Source organism: Dasypus novemcinctus, chromosome 6, assembly GCF_030445035.2.
Source record: "Dasypus novemcinctus isolate mDasNov1 chromosome 6, mDasNov1.1.hap2, whole genome shotgun sequence".
NCBI lineage: Eukaryota > Metazoa > Chordata > Mammalia > Cingulata > Dasypodidae > Dasypus > Dasypus novemcinctus.
The window spans coordinates 112345510-112370892 of NC_080678.1; the positions used below are offsets into that span (position 1 = coordinate 112345510).

At 54.5% G+C, this 25383-nt stretch overlaps 1 protein-coding gene across 1 annotated transcript in view; it reads right to left on the reverse strand.

Annotated features, from left to right (window-relative positions):
• Positions 1-4813: 4813 nt before the first annotated feature.
• LOC101442851 (disks large homolog 5-like) overlaps positions 4814-25383 on the reverse strand; it is a gene marked incomplete at its 5' end in the record, with an annotated part of 179482 nt that continues 158912 nt past the window's right edge. The window contains 14 exon segments of the mRNA XM_058299259.2: positions 4814-6469; positions 7951-8060; positions 8717-8826; positions 9845-9972; positions 10264-10410; positions 17307-17503; positions 18145-18196; positions 18199-18314; positions 19132-19280; positions 19853-20036; positions 20603-20749; positions 21431-21564; positions 21865-22027; positions 25166-25316. Of these exon segments, the coding sequence (XP_058155242.2) occupies positions 6366-6469; positions 7951-8060; positions 8717-8826; positions 9845-9972; positions 10264-10410; positions 17307-17503; positions 18145-18196; positions 18199-18314; positions 19132-19280; positions 19853-20036; positions 20603-20749; positions 21431-21564; positions 21865-22027; positions 25166-25316 (1892 nt within the window).

The following is a 25383-nucleotide window of genomic DNA, read 5'->3' on the forward strand; positions in this document are numbered from 1 at the left end:
GGAACAGTGAAGTTGTTAAACCCAGGTGACGGCTGCTGGACGGGGGCCTTGCCAGGATCCAGTGCCCAGGTCCTCAGGCGCCAGGCTAGGGGTGGTGGGGAGGTGCTGCGCAGTGTCACTGGAGCCCCTCACCAGCAGACTCGGGGTAAGTGAGCATCCTGGATAACCTCGGTGAGCCTGATTCAACCAGGCGAAAGGCCTTCCGCGCAGCAGGGGGATCCCCAGGAGGAAGAGTTCCACCCGGGGACAACAGCCTCGGCTGTGCTTGTGGGGCCCCACGTGGCTTGTGATCTGCCTTTTCTGACATCCTGCAGACAACAGCTTTGGCCAGCGCCCAAGAGCGCCACCCTGCCCATCACCCTCCTCGCCTTGCCTGCCAACCCTCGGGGCTTAGGAGCAGCTTAGCCAGCACCCGCACTCACGCAGGCCAAGTCCTCCAAGAAATCCACACGCATAGCTTATCTATGCTGTACAGGTTCTTACTGGTTCTCCTTCTCTGGTTGAACCTGACTGACACACCTTCCAACTGCAACAGGATGCTGCTGTTAAAGGAATGAGGCGTGCCTTCCAGCTCTGTCCAAGACCCCAGTAAACGATGAGCAAAGTAAATAATAAAGGAATATAAAGAAATACAAAACTTACTTATGGGTTAAGGAAGCAGATTGATACATAAACTTAATTTTGTGCCTCCTAAAACTCTATGAAAACACAGAAATACAGTAAAAGAACTGCTTTTAAAGAGACAAACCTAGAAATATGAAGACGGCTGGGGAGGCAACGACTGCAAAATCATTTCAGAAACTGAAAAGTAGATGGGCCAGTGATGAATTACTCAGCAGATCGGAGAATGCCAAATCCCAAGTCTGCAGAGGGCAAGGAACTGTTGCATGGTTACTTCTAGAACTTGGGGGAAGAAATGAGGAAGAGCTGGGTGGGAAACAGACCCAGATTCCAAGCTACAGGGCTCCTGGCTCCCCCTCAACTGGGCAGAAGCATGGAGGGTTCTCCTTGGAGTGAGAGAGGCTTTCTGCAGTAGGGCGCCAGGCACAGCTGGCAGCGTGGGTACCACACTGAACAACAGGACTGTGACCGCACGCGCCCCACTGAGCCCTGACTGCAAAGCGCCCACTGGGCTCACAGAACGCTGCCAGCCTGATCCTCCAGTCAGGAGCGGAAAGACTCCTCTGGGGAAACTGACAAACTCCAGAAGAAAAACCTAGAGAGACCTTCACTGAGATTCCCCAACCAACAGTGCAGCCAGGTCCTTAGCGTGAAAGGCAGAGACGACAACCCTACCGTGCATTCTGGAGCTTCCCTCTCTCCTGCTTATCAACCAAGGCAACCCAGGAGTACCAGATACCTGAGGTTAAAGCTTCTAATAAAGAAACGAGCAATTAAGAAAGAAAACAACCTCGGAGGAATTAGAAATATGGTGGGAAGAGGAAGGAAACTAAACTATGCTCAGATGAGAACATGCCATAATTGAAACAATTACAAGATGCTACAAAAATGGATATTCAGAAAATGAAAGAGTTCTTGGAAAATAAAAATGATAGCAAAACCAAAAAACCAACTGAAGGATTCAAAAGATGAAAAGTTGAGGGAATCTCTCTGAAAGAATACCGTAAAGACAAAACCTAGGGGACGGGAAAATGCGGGGAGCAGTCCAGGGTCTCCAATACAAGCAATCAAAGCTCCAGATCCAGGGGCAGCTCCCCAGGGGTCGGTACCGAGGCCCTCGGTAGCCCGGGGGGGCCTGTGCATCCTCTCCAGGGCTTCCCAATGCCCACGTACATACTGTAGGCAATGGCAAACACTCGGCGCTGCTTTCTTCTTGGCCCAGAGCTTTCCCAGAAAACAGTCCTGGGAGTAATCACCATTCCGTGGAGAAGGAATTTGGATCTGCGTTAACCTTTTGTCTTCACACATGATGCAGGCAACAGGAGTGTGACAAAGAAGAGCAAGAAGGGAAAATCAGAAACAGATGGTGAAAATTCCCAGTAAATTCTCAGGAAGTGGGGAGAAGTACCAGGCTGACAGCTGGCACCAAACCCGGAAGACAAACTAGTGAGTTTGGGGCAGGGCCTCAAGCCAGGATGTCCCGAGCTGCCTGCACCGTGGCCCCTGCAGCCTGGGTGTCTGCTTAGTGTCAACGGTGAGGCGGCCGCAGCCCAGTTCTGGACTTCTACCATGTTGGCCTTGACAGTGGGCTGATGAACTCCCTGCTCTCTAAATAAATCAGCTGCAGGTCCTCCTCTCCTCCCACAGGAGAAACCTACAGGGTGGTTGTAGCAGGTGTAAAAACAAACAAAAGCAGTCCACTCTCTCTGACCATCTTTCTGCCAGACAACCAGTACCTGGTCTGGGGACTGTGCTGGTACCCGCCCCAACAGTGGTGGCCTTTTGTTCCCAGGGCCCACTCAATCCCCCGCTCACTGACTTCTCCGTTAGCAGCTCTTGTCAATTACCAGGGAAGCTGAAGTCCACTGTGACCCCGAGATCCCCTCGCCTTCTCTGGCAGACTTCATCCAATGGTGCCAACTAGGGCATTGTCCCCACATAGCTGGGTTCGTGCCTGAAGCTCAGTTTTCAAAACTGAGCAATATACTGTTCCAAGATAGCTCCACAGGGGCGTAGATGATACCCCTAAGTCAGGGCGGGGCTTGCTTTGGTGGAGAAGGCGGGAGGGCTCCCGAGGCAGTGACAGTGTTCCACCCCCTCACCTAAGGTGTTGGGTGCCCCGTTCGTTTCCTTCTTCGTTCAACTGCCCGTTTGGATTGTAAATGCTCTTCTGCACACATGAGAATATCAGTTGGGGGGGTTCGGATCAAAAGGCATAGACCCGTACTAGTAAGAACTGAAGAGGAAGGTCTGACAGCAAGAGGCCAGAGAGGAAATCCCAGAGGGTGCGAGCAGGTGAGCGAGCACGTGGGCTAAATACGCTGAGGAAACCCGTGGCAGGGGAGCCAGGGCTGGCAAGCAGCGACATGGGTCCACCCTGCTCCCAGGATCCTCTTCGCACGCCCCTGCCCCGAGAGGACCGTCATTCCAGCACCAGGCCCTGCTCCGACTTTGAATCCATGCTTGCTCTGGCCCCACCCTGCCCTGCCTACCTCTCTCCAGCCTTGGCTCCCCTGGCCCAGGTGGCCCCCTGCCCTGTCAACCCCCAAGGAGGTGCAGCTCGGCTTCCCAGTGCCGATCTCTGGGCTGGTCGGCTGCCATTTGGCCTCAGTCAGGCCTTCGTCTTAACGGCCGCTCCTCAGCGTTAGGTATGTGGGTGTCTCCTCCACCTCACAAGAAAAAGTCAGGTGAGTCAAGGCTGCCGGGGTTTTCCTCAGCCTCTGCAAGTCCACTGCTGCCTCCCCGTACCACAGAGTCATAGGTGTCTGCTCGGATCAGCAGAAGGCAGAGACGCGGAGGCGCCGTTCATCCAAGGCCTCGTGGTTAGAGCCAATCATCAGCTCTGCCTCTCCGACTTCTTGGCTGGGCCCTTCTAGAATGATCTAGAATGACGGTGTTCACCTAAGGCACACACCAACTTGGGGCAGGGCCAATCTGGCTGTGGAACCAGCACCCACCAAGTGCAGTGTCTGGGGGGTTCAGAGACGAGCCTCTCACATGGGTGAGGCGAACCCCTCCTCTCAGCACTGCCCGGCAGGGCCCCCGGCAAGGCCTCAGTGGGCCCAGGTGAACGACCTGTGATCTCAGTGATGTAATGGGCCCTCCATTTTAAAAAGCTGAGCATCTTTCCCCTTGCAATTATAAAATAAAACCAAGTTCACTGCAGAAAATTTGGAAAATACAGAAAAGTCTAAAGAAAATAAAATCTCATCCGCTGCTAAGGTTTTGGCGTTGTAACCGAGCCCTTCCTAAACAAGTAGCCACGCCCCCTCCCCATGCACCACCCCCCCCACCCCCTAGCCCCATTTGCTGGGGGGGGCTTAAAATCCATGGAGCAGCTGCCCGCTCTGAGGTTGGCCCTGGGTCATGGCAGGGCAGGGCCAGGCCCCACGGCGAGGACACCCGGGCAAATGCAGGGGCTGAGGATTTGCCCCAGCTCCCACCCACTCAAGAGCAGAGCCCAGCTCAGTTCTGTAGCTCCCGTAGCCCCCGGGGGGCCAAGGCTGCAGGTCCACAATGGAGGGAAGGACGAGGGAGGTGCCAAAACCAAATCTGCCCCCATGGGCCCAGCCACCACGCCAGCAGGTGGTTTTTCTAGAACATTCTGCCCTCAAGCCCCTCCAAGCCCAAAGAGCAGGGAAGGCGGCCTCTGCTCTGCCTCAGGCCTCTGTCCATCTGAGGCCAGTGCTGGCCTTCCAGGGGCCTCCCCACCACCCCGGAGCAGGGGCTTTTGGGTCCAGGTGGCTGGAAGCCCTGCTGACCCTGCCTGGCAGGCTGGGTATGGCCTGGGCCTGGTCCCCTGCAGATGAAGTGCTGACTGGACAGCAGGACCTTGGCATCCTGCAGGGCCCCCGAGCACTCAGCTCACTGCCCCCTTTCCATTTTGCCCACCCCGCCCCCCCAAGCCCACACATGCAGGCCAGAGGGCAGGCTCTAAGGCCCCAAATGCGCTGCCTGGGGCAACAGTGGCCTCGGCCACCATGCCTATTCAATGCTGGACAGAGGGGAAGGATGACACAGGCTGAGGACGCAGGTCTGAGGGCCTCCTGATCGTCCTGAGCTGGGAAGGAATGTCGCCCAGCAGCCACACTCTGCAGGGGAAGGAAACTCTGGCAAGTTTTAGGAAACCGGCGAAGCTGAGGGCGCAGGAAGGCACGAAACCAAGGGAAACACAGGTGTCTGCACACACAAGTTATAGAAATTGACCTTTATTTGTCGTACTAAAGTCTGTTTAACTTTTGATACAAAGTAACATTTTAGTACAGAAAATCCCAGTCTGCCAGAACAGTACCTGTCTGCTCCCGTGTACCACCCTCACAGCCCGAGGCAGCCCGAGGCTCCGAGAATCCACCCCCGGGGGGCCTGAAGGTAACACGGCGAGACCTAGTCTACAGTTTTTCTTAATTGCATGAGCTAGAAAACTTGTACCTATAAAACAAAGGACAGCATTGAGGACTGAAACTTCTTTTTGAACAACTGTGCAAGAAAATATATCCCTTTTTTTTAAAAAAAAAGTCAGTAATGGCTAAACTACAATCTAATGTCTAGAATTACAAATAAAATGAAATCGGATTTCTTGCTAGGAAAATGAAATTGTTAGGAACAGGATGAAAAGGCAGGGCACGCTCCCACAGAGCCCCGTACAGTACCTGGGAAAAGGACGCACAGCTTCAGGAGATACCTCAACCCTTCCGCCCAAGACACCCGGCGTGGGCAGCGCAAACCAGGCCCAAACGGAGACACCTCCACGGGGCCCGGTGCAGGCAGGGACGGCTGCCACCTAGACTGGAGAGGCCCCCGCTTCAGTTTTAGTTTCAGCGTAGAACACGCCAATGCACTCGCCACACTCTAGAATGTAATAGCTTACGAGGCACCCCGCAAAATCTCCACTGGTCAAGGCTGTCGCCAACTACAGAACCTAAAAAGGACCCAATGGTACACAGTGGCCCTAGCTGAACAGAACCTGTCACCGGGAGTCTACGAAGCTCCAAGGGACCAAATGCTTAAAGGATAAACCCAGATGGAGGAAAAAACGAGAGGCTGTGGAAGGCAGGAGAGGAGGAGAGAGGCGAGTTTACTAGACTGCTAAAGCAGTCTTCCCTCCCCAGGGGGGGACGCTGCCGCTGGTGAGGCGACTCCACAAAGGCACTGGATCTGCCACCTCAAATGGCCTGAGCACCTGCGGTCACGGGGCCCTCCCTGGACAGGAGGAAGGCTGCCACAGCTCTGGTCCCACCGAGAACCTCCCGGAGCAAAGCAGCCGCTTGTGAGGTTCCAGAGTCGTTTCACGGAAAGCAGGAAAAGAAACAGATGGGGCAGAAAGATGGAGGGGAGGCGGGGCAGGGGCTCGGCACCAACAACGTGAAGCCGTTCAAGTAAACAGAAACTGCCAAATACTTAGAAGAGGCTTGTAAACTTGTGATCTGGAAGGTTCTCTTTGCAGCATCTCTGATTGGCTGGAGAAAGAAAGGTTGGTGTTGAACCCCTCTGTCGAAAGTCTTTTGTGTGTTTTTGTTCCATCGAGTGTTAAGCACACAGGTGCGAGGAGCGCGGTCCGCTGCCAAGGCCTGGATCCATTTGGCCGCCACCCTCCATCACCCGGGCGGGAGCTTCCGGAGCCTGTGCTCGTGGGAGCCTCCCCTTCACGCTCCCGCGCAGTTTTCTGGTTTTAGTCACTAAAGAGAGCTGAGCCACGTGTTCACTCGGGCAGAACATGTGCAGTCTCTTCACAGAACGAGGTTTCCCTACAACAGGCAGGCTGGGATCCACAGGACTTTATTTTGTTCTTGATTGACCGTTGCCAGGATTTGCGTGCAGATGCTTGAGAGGGCTCCTCCCTGGACGACCCCTGCAAAAGAGCCCCCCAAACACACATTCAGCTCAGAGGGAGGGCCTGGGGTCTTAAGGCCCCTTTTGCCGCCTGCTCTGAGCTTCGGCGGCACCCCTGCCCCCTGCCCACCCCACTCTCCTCCACCAGGCAAGAAGGTGGGGAGGAGAAAGAATCATAAAAAAATAAATAAAAAGATAGAAGACAAAAAATAGAAGAGTGGAGCGCACATCAGTTCCACGTCCCCCCTGTCCCTCCAGCGGCATCTGGTCGGCTCTTCAGCAGGCGGCTGGAAACACAGGCTCCAACAAGGCTGAGCTGGGCCCCAGTTTACCCTGCAACCCCGGGCGGCCAGGGCCTGGCCCCGCGCACACACTGCCCACCACCCCAATAACTCCCCGGGCTGGGGGATCCCAGCACATGGAAAGCCACTTAGGGGAGGAAGGGTGGGTGTTGTGTGGCCCAGTCGGTAGAGGGATTCTAAAGGGAACTAGCATGAGTTTAAGGGGTCAGGCTTCCAGGCCCAGAGAAGATTCCAGCAAAGCCAATGAAATGCATTCCACTCTGGCCCAGCTCTGCCCTGCAGCCTTCAAACACCACAGGTTCGGTGGACGCGAATCGGGCGATGCACCTCCAAGCTCTGCAGAACGGCGCTGGCCACAAGCGGGCCCCGGCTGCCAGAGGTGAGAGTGGAAGTGGACAGCGTGCAGAAGCCGCCAGAGCCTGGCAGGGCAACTTTGTGTCAATCGAATGCAATAAAAAAGAGAGCCCGCATTTTCCAAGTCTGGGGGATTTTTAAGGTTTGTCTGTAGTAACTTGCTTTTAACGTGTTTGACAAAAGGACTGGTCTGTGATGGACTGGAAATTAAAACACACGGATGCACCCCTGACCACGGGGGGGCAAGAGAAGGAAGCCCTATTCTAGATCACAACACACTCCACGATTTAAGTTCACTGCCCCTTTCTTCCCACGACCAAAACGTTAACCCCCTACGAGTGTCTGATTTTACTGAAGAGGCTGAAAACCAGGAAGGAAAAGGGTAGCAGGTAAGTTGGAGCCATGGTTTTTTTTGTTTTGTTTCAGAGCCCAGAGATGGGTTTTCTTCACACAACCCCGTGGCCGAAACTGACCACTGGGGGGACAGACGACCACGGCGCACATGCTGCCTGCTCGCCAGGGAGTGCTTGGATCCGGGGTCGCAGGGACCCAGGAGCTGCGCTACATGGTTCCCAGGCCCCGAGACGGACCCATGGCTACCCACGTAAGAAGGTGGGTGAAAAAGACCAGCTGGTGACCAGGTGCGCAGCTCAGAGAACTTTATATTTCCATCTTAAAACGCCCGGTGTCACCCAGCGACGGAAATCCCAACACCTCAGCTGCGGTGAGAGGTGCCTGCAAGCAGGACCGGGAGGCGGCCAGTGAGCCCGGACTCCTCCCACTCTCAGGAAAGATGCACTGGCAAAGCCTCCGGCTCCTCCTCGCCGCGCCTGGCTGCACCTACCTGTGAAGTACCTGCCGTACTCCTGCTCGATCTTCTGCGCCGTCTCAAACTGCTCTTTGGAATGCCTCTGAGTCACCTTGTCCCTCAGGTAGATGGGGTCCCTCTGCTCCCTGGTGGGACATCCAGCATAGGCTGAGCCTCTCCCCTCCCAGGCCCTCTTTTTCCTCTCCTCGTCCAGGGGAAGGGGCATCCCCCAGGCTGTGGGGTGCCCCAGGAGCGCCTCGCAAAGCAGGGCAACAGCCCGCAGGTCCTGTCGGGGCTCTAGGCAGAGGGAACAGTGGGGGGCCCAGTGTGTGCACAGAGAGAGACAAACCAGCTGGCCCCCAATGCGTGGGAGCCCAGGAAGGTAAAAAGAGAAGCAGCCTTGGCGGGCTGAGGACACCCCGAGGAAACGGCACCTCAGCGAGAGCAGAGCCGGCCTGAGGCCGATCTGGGTGGGCCTGGCTCTGCCCGCCCTTTGTGTCCTCTGAGCCCCAAAGTGAGTAGAAGAGGAAAGGGGGGCGGAGAGGTGGGAAGGGGCTGTGCAGACAAAGCTGGGTTTGCGAAGGAACCGTGTGGCCCCCGAGCAGGGCTGAGGGGCTGCCTGGAGGAGGAGGGGACACAGTTAAAGCGGCCTGGCTGAAATGGAACAGGGCCCACGAGGGGCACGGCCCCTCCCTTCCTCCTCCAAGTGCCTCCTGCCTCTCCTTCACTGCCCCCCCACAACCAGGGCCACCGGCCCCCAGCCCTCACCGTCCAGGCCGAGCCCTGGGGCAGCGGCACCTACTTGATCTGCTTTGCACTCTTGTAGTGGATGAAGATGACGATGGGGTAGATGTGCATGTTGTGCAGCCGCTCGATGGCGTGGGGCGCGACGTCCAGGAGGCAGTGCCAGTTCTGGGGGAGGAGGGAGCGTGAGCGCCACAGGCAGGGGCGAGGGGAGGGCGGCGCAGTCCAAATCCAGACTTCCTTCCCTGCCTTCGCCCAGGTGTGGGGAACTTCTGGGATCCCTACCACACCCCCAGCCCAGAGGCCTTATTTCTGCCAGACCGAGCAAATGAAGAGCTGGAGCGTCCTGGAGGCGAGTGTGGCTTTGCGTGGCTGTGACTGACATACGTTCCCCCGGGTCCCCTGAGCCTCCAGGCCGAATGGGGGACAATGAAAGGCCACAGGCTTGTGCCTGGGCCGCCCGCCCCAAACACCCCTGAAGCTGCACCGGGGAGTCCTGCAGAGCCCAGGGCACCCCTGGCAGAGGTCTTCCACCCCCACAGGACAGTGTGCACTTAGAGCCGCAAGAAGCCAACTCCTTCAACAGGAGGAACCAACCCAAAGAGGTGGACTGGCCAGCCCCAGTCGCAGAGACTGAGAAGGACAAGTCCTAAGGGGACCCCGAGTCCCCTGCTCTGCTGGGGTCTTTCCAACACGCCTTGCAGAGCCACCAGTCTTTTTCTCGGGCTTCCCGACAAATGGACCTGAGGGCGTTCAAATGCATACAGAGCTAGATAGCAACGGTATGGAGGCAGGGCCCCCCAGGCGGCCGTGCTGGAAGCTGTGCACCGGCCTCCAGACGAGGCACACAAACCTAAGAGTCTGCTCACAGGTTCAGCAGAATCTGTTTCAGAATTCCCTGCAGGAGGCTCTTCCCTGGAGTTCAAAGCTCTTATCCACCCCCTCAGAGGGGGAGCGGCCACAAGCTTGCCCTGGCGCCAAGAGCCAACGAGGGCAGGACGCAGGCAGGTGGATTCTGCCAGAGAGCATGTGGATGAGCTCCGTGAAGGTGTGGGAAGAGCTGGGGGTGGGGGCTCTAGAGACATGCAGGGCAGGGATGCACAGGCAAAGGGCCCTGACGCAGCCAGGGGCACCCAATCCTGACACACTGTCGGGCCTCTTCCCGGTGGCCTAACACAGGGGATACCTTTTCTGTGATTTCCTTTATTGAAGCCACCGTGGTGACATCGAAATGCCCGCTTCTCCGCTTGTAGTCGACAAACAGGCAGTCTTTGACGCCCCGCTCGATGGCCTGCTGGGAGGCCTTCATCACCTCTGCAAGGCAGGGACGCGGCATCAGGACTCCGCACCCCGAGGCCCCTTCCAGGTACTGGGCACTGCTGAGCCCTCACAGCCTCCCCCAGCCCCGAAGGGGCAAATGAAGCCCGCTGTGCACCAGCGCTTCGGGGACACGCTACTGCCCTCACCCCGGGGGAGGCAGGGCCAGGGCCGCACACAGATCTGACCCCGTCTGTGGTCGCCTGTCCTCTAGGGAAGGCTCTGGAACAGCCTGCTCTGGCTGACTGAGGGACAGACGTGCCCGGCAGGCGAGGGGGCACCCCTTACCAAGGGGGCATCTGCAGAACTTGCCGGGCGCCTCGTTCACCAGCATCTCCTTCACCACGTCCAGCAGAGGCCCCAGAACCAGGACGGGCCGCAGGGAAGTGCACTCAACCTTCTGCACCCGCTGATAGGCCAGGCTGCTCGCCGGATCTGAAGGAGAGAAGGTGGCGGCGTCATGAGGCTCCGTCACTCCCCGATGGATCTGTGGGGTCCATCACACGGATCCACAGCCCGGCTGGGGACCAACTCGTCCCTGCTGCCCGGGACTCTCCTGCCAGGAGGGGGCAATGGGGCCCCTCTGTTGTTCCTGGAGACCAACACAGTTCTCTCCCCCACATGAACAGCCAAGTGTCCCCCAGTCCTTCAGCTCTCACATGCTTCCTTGTGTGCCCCGTGCCTGCTTTCCTTCCACCCAGTATCCAAGCTCCTCTTGAGATAAAACCTGAGCTTAGCCAGGCCCGGTCAATGGGGTGTAAGCAGCTGCAGCTGCCACTTCCCAGCTCCCTCCCCAATCGGCTGGGACGGAGGGAGCTGGAGCCAGCCCCGACCAGAGCCAGCCCTGACCACCGAGGTGAAGACAGGCCTTTGGAAATGGCCGCAAGACAGAAGGGAACTGGGCCCCTGGACGGACCCCACAACACAGCGCCTCCCCCAGGCCACCCGCCAGCTTGGACAGTTAGAGGTGACAGAAACAAGCTTCCCATCAAGTTTAAGACACTGTTGTTCGGTCTCAGTGAAAGCAGTTGAAGCAGCATGCACTGCACCTTGCATCCCACATAATGGACATAAAAGCCCTGGCAGGAGAATACTGTGCCTCAAAACCTGCAAGCACCTTCTTTGCATCCAGCTGGTTCAAGTCACCGTGTTGCACCGTCTCAGAAGTACAAAGAGTGCACAATAGAAAGCTCAGACTCTGCCTGGCACCAGGAGGTAACCGATGTGAAGAGACAACACAAGAGCTGCTTAACAGCACTAGGCAGTGGAACAAGGGCCTCCAGATAGCAGCAGGGGGTGGAACAAATGCTAGGGGTTGGAGTAGGGGGTGAAGAGGCCACCAGAAGGCCCGGGAGTGGGAGGGATGACAGCTGGGCCCAAGGCGGAGCATGGAGGGATGTGCAGGGCGCCAGGTGAGGGCGAGGGCCAGCGCCAGGCTGAGCAGCAGGCAGGCCTGAGGGCGAGGCTGAGCAGGTCTCCCCGCTCCCTCAACCCGCCCCAAGCACGGCTTTTTTGACTGCCAGTTGTCCACGCCCATCCACGTGGCTCTCTAACCAACCTAGTGTTCCACAGAAGGCCAGAGTCACAAGACATTCTGTTTTAAAAAAAAGTGAGGGAGGATGTGGTGATCAAATAAGCTTGGGAAATGCCACACACATCACATTCACCACCTGAGAACCTCCACGCATTTGAGAAAAGTGTCTAAGGAGTCCCCGGAAAAAGATCTTCCTCCAAGAAGAGACGAACATCTTCTTGCGTAAAGAAAAAAGAAGTTACAGATAAAGCTAAAGTCCTCTCTGATGCCCATTTCCCAATCCTGGTCCCCTACTGGCCTCTTCAGAGGTGACTAATATTATGGGATGGAAGCATATCCTTCCAGTCATTTTGTTATTCTCAAACGTTGATTTTTATATATTCATAAAACTATATAATATATTGCTATTGCATGTGTTTGACAAAAATAGCATGATAATATATTCTGCAACTCTTTGACTTAGTGTTCTGTTTCTGGAATGCACCCAAGCTGATTCAGACATATCTCATTTACTCCTTTTGAGCTTCACGAATATGCATCCATTCCCCCGTTTCTGGACATTAAATCAGTATTTCCCTTAACTTACTTGAACAAGAACCATATTCTCTTAACTACTGTTAACACCCATTTAACAGATGCACGTTCCTCCCTGACTAATCCCCATCAGAAGTCCTCACAATTACAGAATCGTAGGGCTAGAGAGCATCTTTTCTATCACTGAATCTAACCAGGTAAGTTAGAGGCCCAAAGAACTGTGGGCCATCCGAGGTCACAGCTAACCAGGGCAGAGCAGAGGGGTGGTCTCAGGGGCTCCGTCCGTACTGTAATGACCTCTTGAAAAGGAAGCACCAGTGCTCAGTGCATAGCCCTGAGACATGCCTGCACAGGTCCCTAAGGGGTCAGGGACAAGGCCAGCCCGTCCTCCGTGGCGGTGGACAGCCCATGATGGTGGGCATGCAATCACCAGGAGGAGGTCTTCTGGGGACACACGCGGCAGCTGGAACCAATGAACTAAAGCAGGAATTCAAATGCCACATAAAAGAAGAAACACCTTTCTGGAGGCATCACAGAGCTGTTGAGGCAACCAGGATTTGAGATGCAAGATCCTGGGGAGAAGGGAACCCCGAAACAGTAAGCCTCCCTCCGACAGAGCATTTGCAGTTTTTGGAGTAAAAGCGAGAGGCAAAGAAGCCAGCAGAGCTGTTGGCAACCACCAAGCAGGTGAGATGAAATATAGTTTAGGACTGCCAAGGCAGCCAGGGCTTGAGGGACCAGGATTCCGAGAGAACGGAGAGGCAAAGAACTAAGCCTGATATTCACCCGTTTTTCCTTAAAGTCATTTGCCAAATTCCTAAGCAGAGAAAAGAAGCTGAGAGTTTAAGAAAGTCACTAAATTGCAGAACTGAGGTCTCTGCAGTCTCATGGTGCTGAGGAGACAGAGTCAGGGAGTCAAGGACAGCTAGCAAGGAGGGGCCTAAATGACACACCAGGCTCAGACGGGACCACTGAAGGGCTACGCCTAGATTTCAGGATGAACCTCCAACTGCACAAAAGCTGCAGCTCAGCCTCAGGTCCGTTCAGTGCCTGCCTGCAGCAAGGTGACCCGCCACCGCTCTGGAGGACAGGGCCCCAACAATTTCCTAAATGCTGACATTTCAACCAAAGATGACCAGGTATTCCAGGAGAAAAAAGAAAGACAATAGGAGACTCACAGATAACCAGGAAGAATGATGACCCAGTCTTTAAAATTAATGTGATTGATACGTTTAAGAAAACAGATAACAAGAAGGAAAATTTCACCAGGGAATTAAAATCTACTAATGATGAAGCAAATGAAAACTCTAGAATTAAAAGATGCAATTTATGAAATTAAGAACATACTGGACACGACAGAAGAGGAGATTAAGGAACTAGGAAAAAAGGCCAGTAGAAAACATCCATACTGGAGCATAGAGAGAAGAAAAGAGACAGAAAATGGAGAAAAAAACATGTCAAAGATAAACGGGCATGGTCAAAAGCACAAAGGAACAGGAGTAGAGCAGAAAGGTAGGTAGTGGTTGGAGAACCACGATTTTATTTTATTTTTTTTAATGGTGGAAATAATTGAAAAGCCTAAAACCTAGGGCCATTCTAACAAATAACCAACAATTATTTGAGTGACACTCTGCCAGGCACTGTCAGGGAGACCAACCTAGATCCTCATGACATGAAATTAGGAAGCTCTGATGCTTATGAATGTGGGAAAGCACTGACGAAAACAGTAAATATTAAAAAGGATATTAAATTATACACACATGTATATATGTAGTTATGTATGTATGGACAAGTGTGTTTAATACATTACAATAACTATGCAAAAAAAAAACTATGGATAGAAGACACTGCAATAAGATATACCAAAATATTACAGATTTAAAAACAAAAAGAAACAATGGCCAGAATTTTCCAAAACTGACCAAAGTGTCAAGCTACGGTATTCAAGAAAGTGTTAAGAACTCCCCAAGCAGGATAATCATAAAGAAAACTGAAGACAAATCTTAAAAGCAATGGGGGTTGGGGAGCAAAATATTACCTTCAACAATAAGGGTATGAAAAATGACTTCTCTCCAGAAACCAGAAACAGCAGGCTCTTCAAAACCATATTCAGGTCCTAATGCCCAGAACTTGTTACTGTTACCTTATATGGCAAAAGAGGTGATGCAGTTAAGGATAGCAAGAGGAGGAGCTTACCTGGGTGAGCCCTAAATGCAATCACGGGTGTCCCTGTAAGTGGCAGATACACATGGCAGAGAAGATGGAGCAGAGGGAGTAAGATGCAGGTGCTGTGGTCACAGGCCAGGGAAGGCCAGCTGCCCCCAGACCTGGAAGAGGCAAGGAAGGACCCGCCCCAGAGCCTCAGAGGGAGCCTGACTCTCCTAACACCGGATTTCAGTCCAGAGATGCTGAGTGGGACTTCTGGCCTCCGGGCTCTGAGAAAAGTGTGTATTGTTTTCAGCCACATGGTTTGTGGTAATTTTGTTATGATGGCCCAAGGGAAATGAATGTATCATGAAAGCCAGGAGACAGTCAATAACACCTTTAAACTGATTAAATAAAACACCTGTCCATCTAAAACTCTATACTATCCCCAGTGAAAATAATCTTCAGAAATGATGGCGAAACGGACATTTTCAGACAAACTGAGAGACTTTATCAACAACAAACCTGTTCTACAAGACATACTGAAGGGAGGTGTTCAGCAGAAAGAAAACAAAATCAGAAGTAAACACATAACTGCAAGAAGGAATGAAGGGGGAAACAGACTTGGCCCAGTGGTTAGGGCGTCCGTCTACCACATGGGAGGTCTGCGGTTCAAACCCCAGGCCTCCTTGACCTGTGTGGAGCTGGCCCATGCACAGCGCTGATGCGCGCAAGGAGTGCCGTGCCACGCAGGGGTGTCCCCTGCATAGGGGAGCCCCACACGTAAGGAGTGCACCCGTAAGGAGAGCCACCCAGCATGAAAGAAAGCGCAGCCTGCCCAGGAATGGCGCCGCACACACTTCCCATGCTGCTAAGGACAACAGAAGCAGACAAAGAAACAAGACGCAGCAAAAAGACACAGGGAACAGACAACTGGGGGAGGGGGGGAATTAAATAAATAAATAAATCTTTTTAAAAAAAGAAGGAATGAAGGGTAATGGAAAGAGTAAGTATAAGTGAACAGTTGGCCGGCAAATCAATAATACTCTCTTGTGTTTAAAGTATACATAGAATTATAATGCGAATACAAAAGGTGGGAAGGAGGTAAATGAAATTACAGTATTCTGATGATCTAGAATCTTTCCTTATAACTTATATCAGTAGTAAGTCAGCGATGCATGTTGTGTAGTCTACTGTAACCCCACAAAGGAATAAAATGAAAATGAATAACTTTAAAAACTAAGAGATGAGGAAAGGGGTGGGATGAAATAGCAAACATACTTGATTAATACAAAAAAAAAAAAAAAACCCAAGAAGGGAAAAGAGGCAAGAAAAATAGAAAACAAATAGACAATAAATGTAAATCCAAATGTATCAGTAATTACATTTCATGTAATGGATGAAATACTCTTATTGAGTGACCAGAACAATTACATGTATGTTCAGGCTGTGAAAACTCTCTATGTTGTTCATGTCTCAGTAAATGTTGTGCCCTTTTCTGTACATATATTTCAGTAGAATTTTTTAAAAAGACATATGGTCACAGTGGATTAAAAAAAAAATCCATATGCTACTTGTAAGAGATATTTAAATATGAAAAGACAGGAAGAATTCAAAGTAAAAGGATGGGAAAAGATGACCCAGAAGAAAACTCGTAGAACTGAATCAGACAAAATAGATTTCAATGCAAGAAACATGACAGACCTAAAGACATTTCACAATGATAAAAGGGTCAATTTACCAGAAAGATATGTATTAATTTAAAATGTACTTAATGACAATTTCAAAAATTGTCATGCAAAATTGAAGGACTAAAAGGAAGATTTGACAAATGGCTGTTTTTCAAAGATATATACATATCTAGGACATACCCCAAATACACTGGAGATGGTGCCTGCGAGAGGGAAGAAGGGGACAGGGGAGAGCAGGCAGCGAGGAATGAAGGAAAACCCAAACGAGGGAGAAGCGTAGCCCTAGCCCTAACTGAGGCGCTGGCAAACTTTTCCTGTGAAGGGCACGGGAGTATGCATTTCAGACCAACGGCAAAGCTGAGCGAGACTGGGGTAACAGTCCCTTTCACATTTTATATTTAAAAACATAAAAACCACCCTTAGCTTGCAGGCATGGAAAAACAGGCAGGCAGACCTGGCCCCCGGGCTCTAGTCTTAACGGAGAGTAATGGGGAGCCCGGGACCCAGGGTGTGGGTAACTCCACTCTCTGAGCCCCAGGCCTCCATTTTAAACACAGAGGAGAAGGGACAGGAAAGGGAGGGAAGAAGGAAGCCACCCCCCTTCTGTTCCCAGCGGCCCCTGCCTGCCCTTCCCCTGCACGCCATGCCTGCCCTGCACCATGCCCACCATGCCCCGTGCCCGTCCTGCCCCTGCCCACCCTGCACCGTGCCCGCCCTGCCTGGCTGGCACACATCCTAGGGCTACAGGCCAAAATCAGAGCAGCCTTGGGAAGGGCCTGCTTTACAGGACAAATGCACCCTCCCCTCGAGGCCGTCTGCCAGGGTCCACCTGACCTTCCCTGATACTTGACACCAAGGACCTGCGGAGATGGGTGGCCCTGGGTCACCACCAAGCAGCCTGAAATGCAGCCATTCTGGAAGCAACGTCCCTGAGCAGAGACTGCTTTCGGCCTCCCCACTGCCCATCTTTGTCTCTCCCTTACTAACAGGGTTTCCTGTAACGTTGAGGCCACAATGCACCCAGCCAAATCCCTCTTTTCCCATGTCCCTGGCAGATGAGAGTGGTCAGTGAGATACAAGTGGAAGCCACAGCATGGGGCTGTGATTTAAAGAGAGTTGTCAGGCAGAGGTCCAGCCTCCTTCCTGCCACCTGAAACAAAGACATGATGGCTAGAGCTGCAAGGACACACATGGTGACCACAGGGAAGCCCCAAGACCGGAGCCACACACTATGGGTGGCAAGCAAAATGATCATAGACTCTGAAAACTGCAGCGCCACCCAACCAACCCAGATGCCTGCCGCCAGCCTTCTTGCATTTGAAAGAAAAATAGACCCTGTCTTGCTTAAGCCACTGTCTTGAGGCTTAAGTGATAAACCTCAACCCAAATCCTGAGAGTCCACTGGAAAACCAAGTTTAGCCACTTGCCTTCAAAGAGTGGAATGGAGTCATTGGAAAAGGCGTCCAAGGCCAGGAGATCCCTCCCTTCTTTGGACCCACTGCGCTTGTGCTTATGTTTCCTTCGAAAGAAGGACCTGCGTGCGGCGGCCGACAGCGTCTTTGCAGCGTTGTTATCATCTTTGACTTCGGACATGCTGAGCCTCCTGGAGAATTCTTGGTCCATCCTGTGGCCGCAGAGAATGGCAGCGCTGGGCAAGGCCGCTGGGACCGTCTCCCTGCCCACACTGCTCGGTGAGGAAGGTGAGAGCCGACACAGGACCAGGCCTGTTCCAGGGCTCCCCTTTGCAGGTTTCATAGCTACTTCGCCCAGCCCACCACCGAGGACCCCTTCACCCACCTTTGCAGGGGGTTGCACAAACACCAGTGCTAGGGGCCAGCTCTTAGGAATTTCTACCACTTTCTACTCGGATCAGTGTCAAAGGAACTGCCACGAAAGCCCTCGCTTAATAGCATTTTCTTGAGCCTGTTTTCCTTCTTTTTTTTTTTTTTTCAGGAGGTACTAGGGATTGAATCTGGGACCTTGTACATGGGAAGCAGGTGCTCAAACCTCTATGCTACAGCTGCTCCCCAGCTAAACAGCATTTAAAGTTATGCTTCCTGAGTCACCACTGTCTCTCTGCACAATTCTGATTTATGCCAGGGGCAGTTCCTTAGATAATTGATCTTGGCCAACCAGAGGCGGGAACGAGCAGCTTAGCCCTCCCCGCAGCCCAGGCCCCTGCCCTTCATCCCTGGGACAGCTCCATGGCTGGCGGCCCACTCTGCCCCTGCCCGAACCCCCGGCCCGGGGCTGGAGAAGACATACACATATTTGCTGGGAATCTGCCCGCGCTGGATCTTCTGGGCGTTCTTGTCCACTGCCAGGCCATCCAGTAGCCAAACGTGCCCTGGGGCAAGGTGTCATCAATATAGAGGATGTCATCCTTCTTAAAGCTCAGCTCATGCTCCACCTCTGCCAGCCGGTCATACAGGGCCCTGGGTGGGTTGAGGACGCGATCAGGGGGAGCTGCACCCTGAAGGAGCCACCCCCCAAGACTGCTCTCCTGCACTGTGCTTCCCCCAGACCAAAAAGTCATTCCAGAAACTGGAGCTGGGTCTTCCCACTCTGCAGCAGCTCCCCGAAGGTGGGCGCCCATGCTCTGCACAGGAGGATGAAGGTGGTGCCTTCCCCTAGGACTAGGGCAGCACCGTCTCCTTCAGACTGAGAACTTCTGGCCAAGACCTGAGGCCCTGCCCTTCCCTTCCAAATGGGTCTTCTTGCATGCCTTCCCTCCTGAAGGCAAGGGCCACGGTTCCTACAGACTGGAGACCCCGCAAGATGGAAACAGGCCATGGAGACAGGGAAATGCACCACATGGTACTTCACGAGCAGTGGTTCTTAATTTTGGGGGGGGTCTCAGATCTGAGGGATCATGAAGAAAGCTAAAAGTCCCTCCCAGGAAATGCTTAATCCTGTGTCTGCACCCACATCATGTCACAAGGCACCCCAACGTCCACATGCACACTGCTGGGCAAGATGGGAAGGGGAGGGGGGCAGACCAGAGGGAAAGGGGGATCTGTGGCCTCCAAATCCCCCCAGGCCCTAAGCCCCAAATAAGGAAGCCCACCTGCTCCTCAAAGCCCGCAAGGGTGTTTCGAAGTCACGAGCACCGTGCTGTGACTTGCAGATCAGGGGGTCAAGTAACAGCTACCACGGCCCTACCCTTAGGAGGCAGGAAGCACAGGGGCACTGATGAGGAATGGAGCGCCACTGGAGGCCCCTCCCCTGGCCCTGACCCCCCAGGCCCGGCACCTGATGTAGAAGCTGTCGCCAGGCAGGCCCTTGATCCTGGTGAACTCCTCGGGCCGGTACTGCACCTTCAGGCGGACACTGTCCTTGGGCTTCAGCATCTCCACGTAGACCTCCTCCACCGTCTTGCTCCAGACGTCCAGGGAGCCGTACTGCCTGGGGACGAGGGGGGTTGGCGTCAGAAGGGCAGAAACCAGGGGGCGGCCTGTATAGCCAGGAGAGGCCAGTGTGGCGAAGAGGCAGAGAACCGACATCCCCCTACCTGGGAGCCCCCCTGCCTCCCCTCTGGAGGAAGGGCTGAATCCTTGGGGTCTCCCCCAGTGCCCAGGAAAAGCCACGTTCGAGTCCTCGTGCAAGTATGAGATATTCGAAATACAGCACTCCCTCTCATTGCACTTGAACCTTTAAATATCTATGCACCAACTCTTCATCAAAAGGGGACCCTGTGCAGGGGAGGTACAACTCTCCCCGTCAAATCTGAGGCTGCTGCGCACAAGAGCAGAGCATCTTCTCCTGGATCCCCACAGCCAGGCTGGGGGGCTCCGCCCACAGCTTCTCAGAGGCCTGCCCGGCTTCCCAGGGGTCTACCCAGAGGGTCTATGCAGTACCCTGAGTTTATGAGGGTTTAAAATAAAATCACCCAGGGGTCACCCGGCATCAAATCTGCGCTGTCTGTCCCCAGGGCCATCTGAGACAGACCCCCAGGTTGCAGCTAAGGACTCACCTCGAGGAGGAGGTCCCCTGGCACGAGGCCGTCGGGACCCCTGGCAGGGCTGTCATCCTCCACCTCGGCCACAAACACCCCGTGCAGGTTCCCGCCACATAAGTGCACCCCGAGCTCCAGCTGAGACTTTTTGATGAAGATGACTCGCGGCTCTGGGGTCTTCTTGTTGGCATCTCCCACCATCCTTTCGGGAAGAAAATCAAAGTTGCTCGATCACGCACAGACGGGGAGGCGGGCACGGGCAAGTCAGAACTGCGGCTGATCCGGACCCGGGCTCTACTTGCCTCACGGTCTCCCGCCTCCCCCTGCCACCCTCCTGCAGCCTTTCAACTGCGCCACTGAGCCTGTGCCCAGGACCACCGCCCTCTAAACCAGGCGCTCCCCGGGGGTGAAACTGCTCTGACGGCCCCAACCCAGAGCCTGATAAACAAGTGAGGGATAAAAGGAAAAGAGAGAGGAGAGGTGGGGCAGAGAGGGAGTCAATGGGAAAATGAGAAAAAAGAAGGGGGGGAGGAAAAGAGCGGCTATGGCATGCACCTCCCCGCCCCTACCAACACCAAAGACCCAGTGTGTGGCTGGGGTGGCTGGGGTGGCTGGCAGCCAGGGTGGGGACGCAGCAGCTGGGGGGTGGGGAGGGCTGGCAGCAGCCCCCAGGCCCACACGCTCAGAGGAAGAGCTGGGGCTCACAAGGAACCCCCGCCTGGCTGCCCGCACAAAGGGAGGGCTCCCAGCCCGTGCTGGCTGGCTGACCTGGAGCTGGGCATGCTCTGCTTGCACGGGGGCGTGCCAGGGCCCTCGTTCTGCTCCATCAGGGGATCGATGGCAGAGGCGTGTTCCGGGGTGGTGGCACCGCTTCCCTGGAGCGTGGAGTGGGTGCTCGCAGGGTCCAGGTGGGAACTGGAGCAGGGAGGGGCAGGGAGAATGAGGGGCAGCCGCCCAGAGCCACACCCCTCCAGTGACAATGCGGGTCCTAAGGGGGGATGGGGTCCACATGGGTCCTACCCCGAAGCCCAAGGAGATGCAGGTGCCTCGGAGCTTGGACGCGCGTGGCCGGTCACCTGCAGGAGGCACCGGTCCACCTCTCCCCTACCCAGGGCCCACTATGTCCTCAACCCCGAGGTCCTCTCAGACCACCTCTGGCCTGATGCCTGCAGCACCCCGGTGACACATGAATTCTCTGTCCCTTTTCCTTGGCTCATGTCTCGACCCCCCACTAAGCTGCAACGTGCTAGGCTACTGGAACCCTGTCTCCCCCTTCTCTCACCTGCCCCACGGCCCACAGCCCGGGGTAAGACACAGGCAGGGGTGCAGGGTCTGCTCAGGACAGAGTGTGCCTGAGAATCCCGCCCTGGGCTTCAGCCTCTGGCTACCCAGTGCGACCCTGGCCCACAGTTAACTCGCCCAGTGTCAGGAGGAGACATGTCCCTTTAAATGTCTCTCTCATCCAAAATCTAGGCTGGTCAACTCTCCTCCTCCCAGGAGCAGGAGGCCCAGGAGATGCAGCTGGTAGCCCTGCTCTCCAGCAGCTAGCCCGTCCCGCCCACTCCCCAGCCCACAGTCCAGGGCCTCCAGCCTCACCTGGAGCGTGAGTGGCTGCCCAGCTGGTGCATGTGTGGGTTGTACTGGGCCAGGATGGTGACAGTGTCGCACTGCTGCCCGATGATGAGCCGGGCCTGCTGCTCCATGGCACTCCACAGGTTTATGCCATTGAACTGGGGAGACACCCACAAAGGGCTGGGGACAGGATGTGGGGGGCGGGCTGGGCAACAGGGACATGGGGGGTGGGCTGGGGGATGGGCACATGGATGTGGGGGGAGAGCTGGGGGACAGGCACTTGGGGTGCAGGCTGGGGGATGGGGATGGGGACGTGGATGTGGGGTGCAGGCTGGAGGATGGGGATGGGGATGTGGGGGGTGGGCTGGCAGATGGGGAGGAGAGGAGGCTGAGGAGGAGAGGAGGGCGAGGAGGAGAATGCTGCCACGAACATGCTACGGAGGGCAGCCCTCTCTCACCTCAAGTAACTGATCTCCGTACTCCAGGCCGGCCTGGTGGGCGATGCTTCCCCCGGTCACCTTGGAGACGTAGATCCCGCCCTTCTCACCACTCACGATGGAGATCCCCAGAGGCTCCAGGCCCTTGTGCACCTTGACGTGGCATGGCTCCTCCACGTAAGGCCTTGGAAGAGAGCCAGCAGTTTGGGGGACTCAGATCCAAAGAGTTCTGGGGAAGGGTCTGTGCTCAGGCATGCAACTGGGCTATGCAGAAGAGGCCAGGGAGCGCGGGTGCTCCTGGGGTGACACAGGCGGGTGGAGGAGTGGCTACCCCAACTCTCTCATGACAAATGATGCACGTTCCTGCTACCTCATGTAATGTGAACATGGCAGCAATGGACACCAAAGCACCCCATCCCAGAGACACGAGAACGGTCCGTGTGAACTATAAACACTGATACGTGCAGGGGAAAACCCTGAGATTCTCCACGTGAGCCGAGCTGCCTCACACAGTATGCAATTTACAAACTCCAGCAGGGTCCCAAGAACCCCTTCCTGGGAAAAGAGATGGCTTCTGGGGTGACAGTCCCTTGAGGAAAGACAGTATAAAATATCAGTTTTTATATTTATTGGCTACCCAGGGTGACGCAAATTGATCATGGCCCCCTTTAGACGGCTTGGGTTTGCAGCGGCAGTCAGCATGGAAGCCAAGGAAAGACCATGCACTCGCTGCACCCCTGGGGAGCTGCCCCCCGCGCCCAGGGGCACGGGGGATAAGGACCTGGGCCCGGCAGCCACAGGCAGTCTCAGAAGAGGTCTGTGGTGGTACGGATCGCAGGAGAGCTGAGATTACACCTCTACCACGGCCATTCCCCCGGCGCCCTGCAGCGCTTCCCTCGGCCTCCCCAGCTCAGACCAGGCCTGGTCCGCGGCCAGGTCGTCTCCATGACTCAACCTGCATCCAAACGCAGACGGTTTAGAGGTGCAAGACCTCAAAGAGCAGCCGCCCCCAAGAGGAGGTGCTCCAGCCAGGGACACCACAGTCCTCCCTTAACACGCCACCCTCTGTGCCACTTCTAACCAGTACTCTTTCCTCAAAAGAGAAAAGGACAACTGTAAAATAACAGCCATTCAACAGAAGCCATGGAGCCGTCACAACTGACGAATCGATCACGACAACTCCTCTGGAAAGACGAACAGGACACACTGGGAAACGAGAAGGCAGGTCCGTACAGCACAATTCCACTTCCACAAATGTGCACGAGCAAACTTACATGTATGCACACGCATGACGACATCACAGAAGACCACCAACATGTTAACAAAGTGGACCTCTGAGTGAGGGCATGTGTGGTGATTTTGCTTGTTAATCTTCTGATTTTAATTTTTTAACATAAGCACAATTAATTTTTCTCAGGATAATGAGGTTGCATTTTTGTGAGCGGTTAAAACACTATTTCCTTGAAATCTTGTTCATTTTTTTAAGGTTCCTTTTAAATAGGTTTATAAAGTATACTTCATGTGACAAGGAGCTTAGAGTAAGTAAAAGATGTGACTATGTATAACAAATAAATAATGAAACAGGAATAAAATACACAGACACACACATCACAAACAGCAGTTATCAAATCTCTGGTTGATGAGATGAGTTTTTTCCTTCTCTCAGGAAAAAAAGGATTATTTTAAATAAGTGTTCTCTACTCTGATGACTTGTGTTTTTGTCCAATTTTCTATGAGTAGTTATATGACAGTATGCTTCAAAATCAGGGGTAAAAAGGATTTTTTTAGGAGGTACCAGAGACTGAACCCAGGACCTCATACGTGGGAAGCGGGTGAGCTACATCCGCTCCCCAGGATTATTTTTCACATGTGTTGTCTGCTCTGGTTGCTCATGTTTTCACATTTCTCTGATGAGGCCGTAAGCTCACGACACTTGTGTCCTTCCCAGTGGAGTCCCCAGCTCTCTGCACAGCACAGGGAGCAAAGGGATTACTGGACTGCGACACGACAAAACCCCCTCTACTTCTAAGGACACACTGACTTCAGGGGAAGGTCTTGGTCTCGCAATGACCAGAGCCGGGGTCGAGAACCTCCAGCCCCGGCCCCACGCCTGCAGGCCGTGTCCCTGTGTGCACACATGGGAAATCCCCGTGGGTGAGGACCGGCCCTCCCCGTGGACTCACACTGTCCCCTAACGGGCCAGGCGCTGGTAAATGGGGACACACCCCTTTCCCAGGCTCTTGGGCTGTTTGACGAGGTCACGCTTTCGAATCAAACATGAGATTTTCTTAATGGAGCCGCCCTCCCCGACCCTGCCGGCAAAGGTCACTTTTGAGGCTCACGGCTACAGAGGGTCTTCAGCTTTTTGGTCTCGCCTGGACAAGGGCAGCTGTGTTCTTTTTTACGTGATTAAATAAAGGCAAGTTCAAGTTTAATGAGATGGCCTAAAGACCCACACTCTGGACAGAACCTTCTAAATCTAAACACGATCCACCAAATCCCATTTGGAGGAACGACAGAGGGGGACGAGGTGTGTGTGGGCAGCGTGTCTGGAGGGGAGTACGGACTCATAGATGGGGCGGCCTCGGACAGACATGAGGCCTACAGTGAACCTAAGAGCGAAGCAGGGACTGGCCTGCACTTAAAATGAAACCACAGCTGGCTTAGCTGTACATTGAGGCTTTATATTCTTTCTTTGCCCCTTTATGTATATTTCACAATAAAAGGTAGAAATAATAATAACCGAGAGCTATAGCTGTTCTGGGACCAAAGAACAAGGCAAAGAGTGAATCCCAACGCCCACTGCTAAGACGTGACACAGACAAAACACTACAACTTTCCAGCCTCAGTTTTCTCATTTGCAAAATGGGGCTAATGACAATCATAACGTCACTCACACTGGGGTTAGTGTGAGGCTCTCACGACTTAATACACTCACGGTGTTTACACAGAGCGACAGCCGCGGCCGTGGAGCCACCGTCGGGCTCGTGTCCAGCACCCTCCCTGCAGGCCCGCCGCGCCCCGCGGCACTCTGTGGAAGGAGCCCACCCTGTTCCTTGCCTTGTCACCTACACATGCCCACCCCTGGGGGCACAGCAGGCTGGGCTACAGCTCCCACATCCCAAGGCCCCGTGGGTGGCACTAGGGACGCACCAGAGCAAGATGCGACCGAGCACCAGCGGAACCAAAACCCAGGTGGCCCAGTCCTGGGATCAAATAACAACGGACCCCACCAACCCCTGCTGTGCGTGCCCACGAGCCCCCGCTGCGGGATGCGCCACCCACCAGTGTGGCCGTGACACAGAGCCCAGGCGGTCCTCACCGGTCCTTCCTGCACTCCCCGAGGGACGCGGGGTTGACTGCGATCCTTGGCAGCGTGGAGGCCGAGGCCTGGGACTGGCTGCAAGAGGACAGGGTGTCAACGTTCAGGGGCGACCGAGGCGGCGTGCTGCACTCAGAATGCGACAGGGAACCTGCAAGAGAGCGCGGGAGCTCGTGGGCCACCATCATCTCTGGGGGCCCCGGCTGCCACAGCCAGGA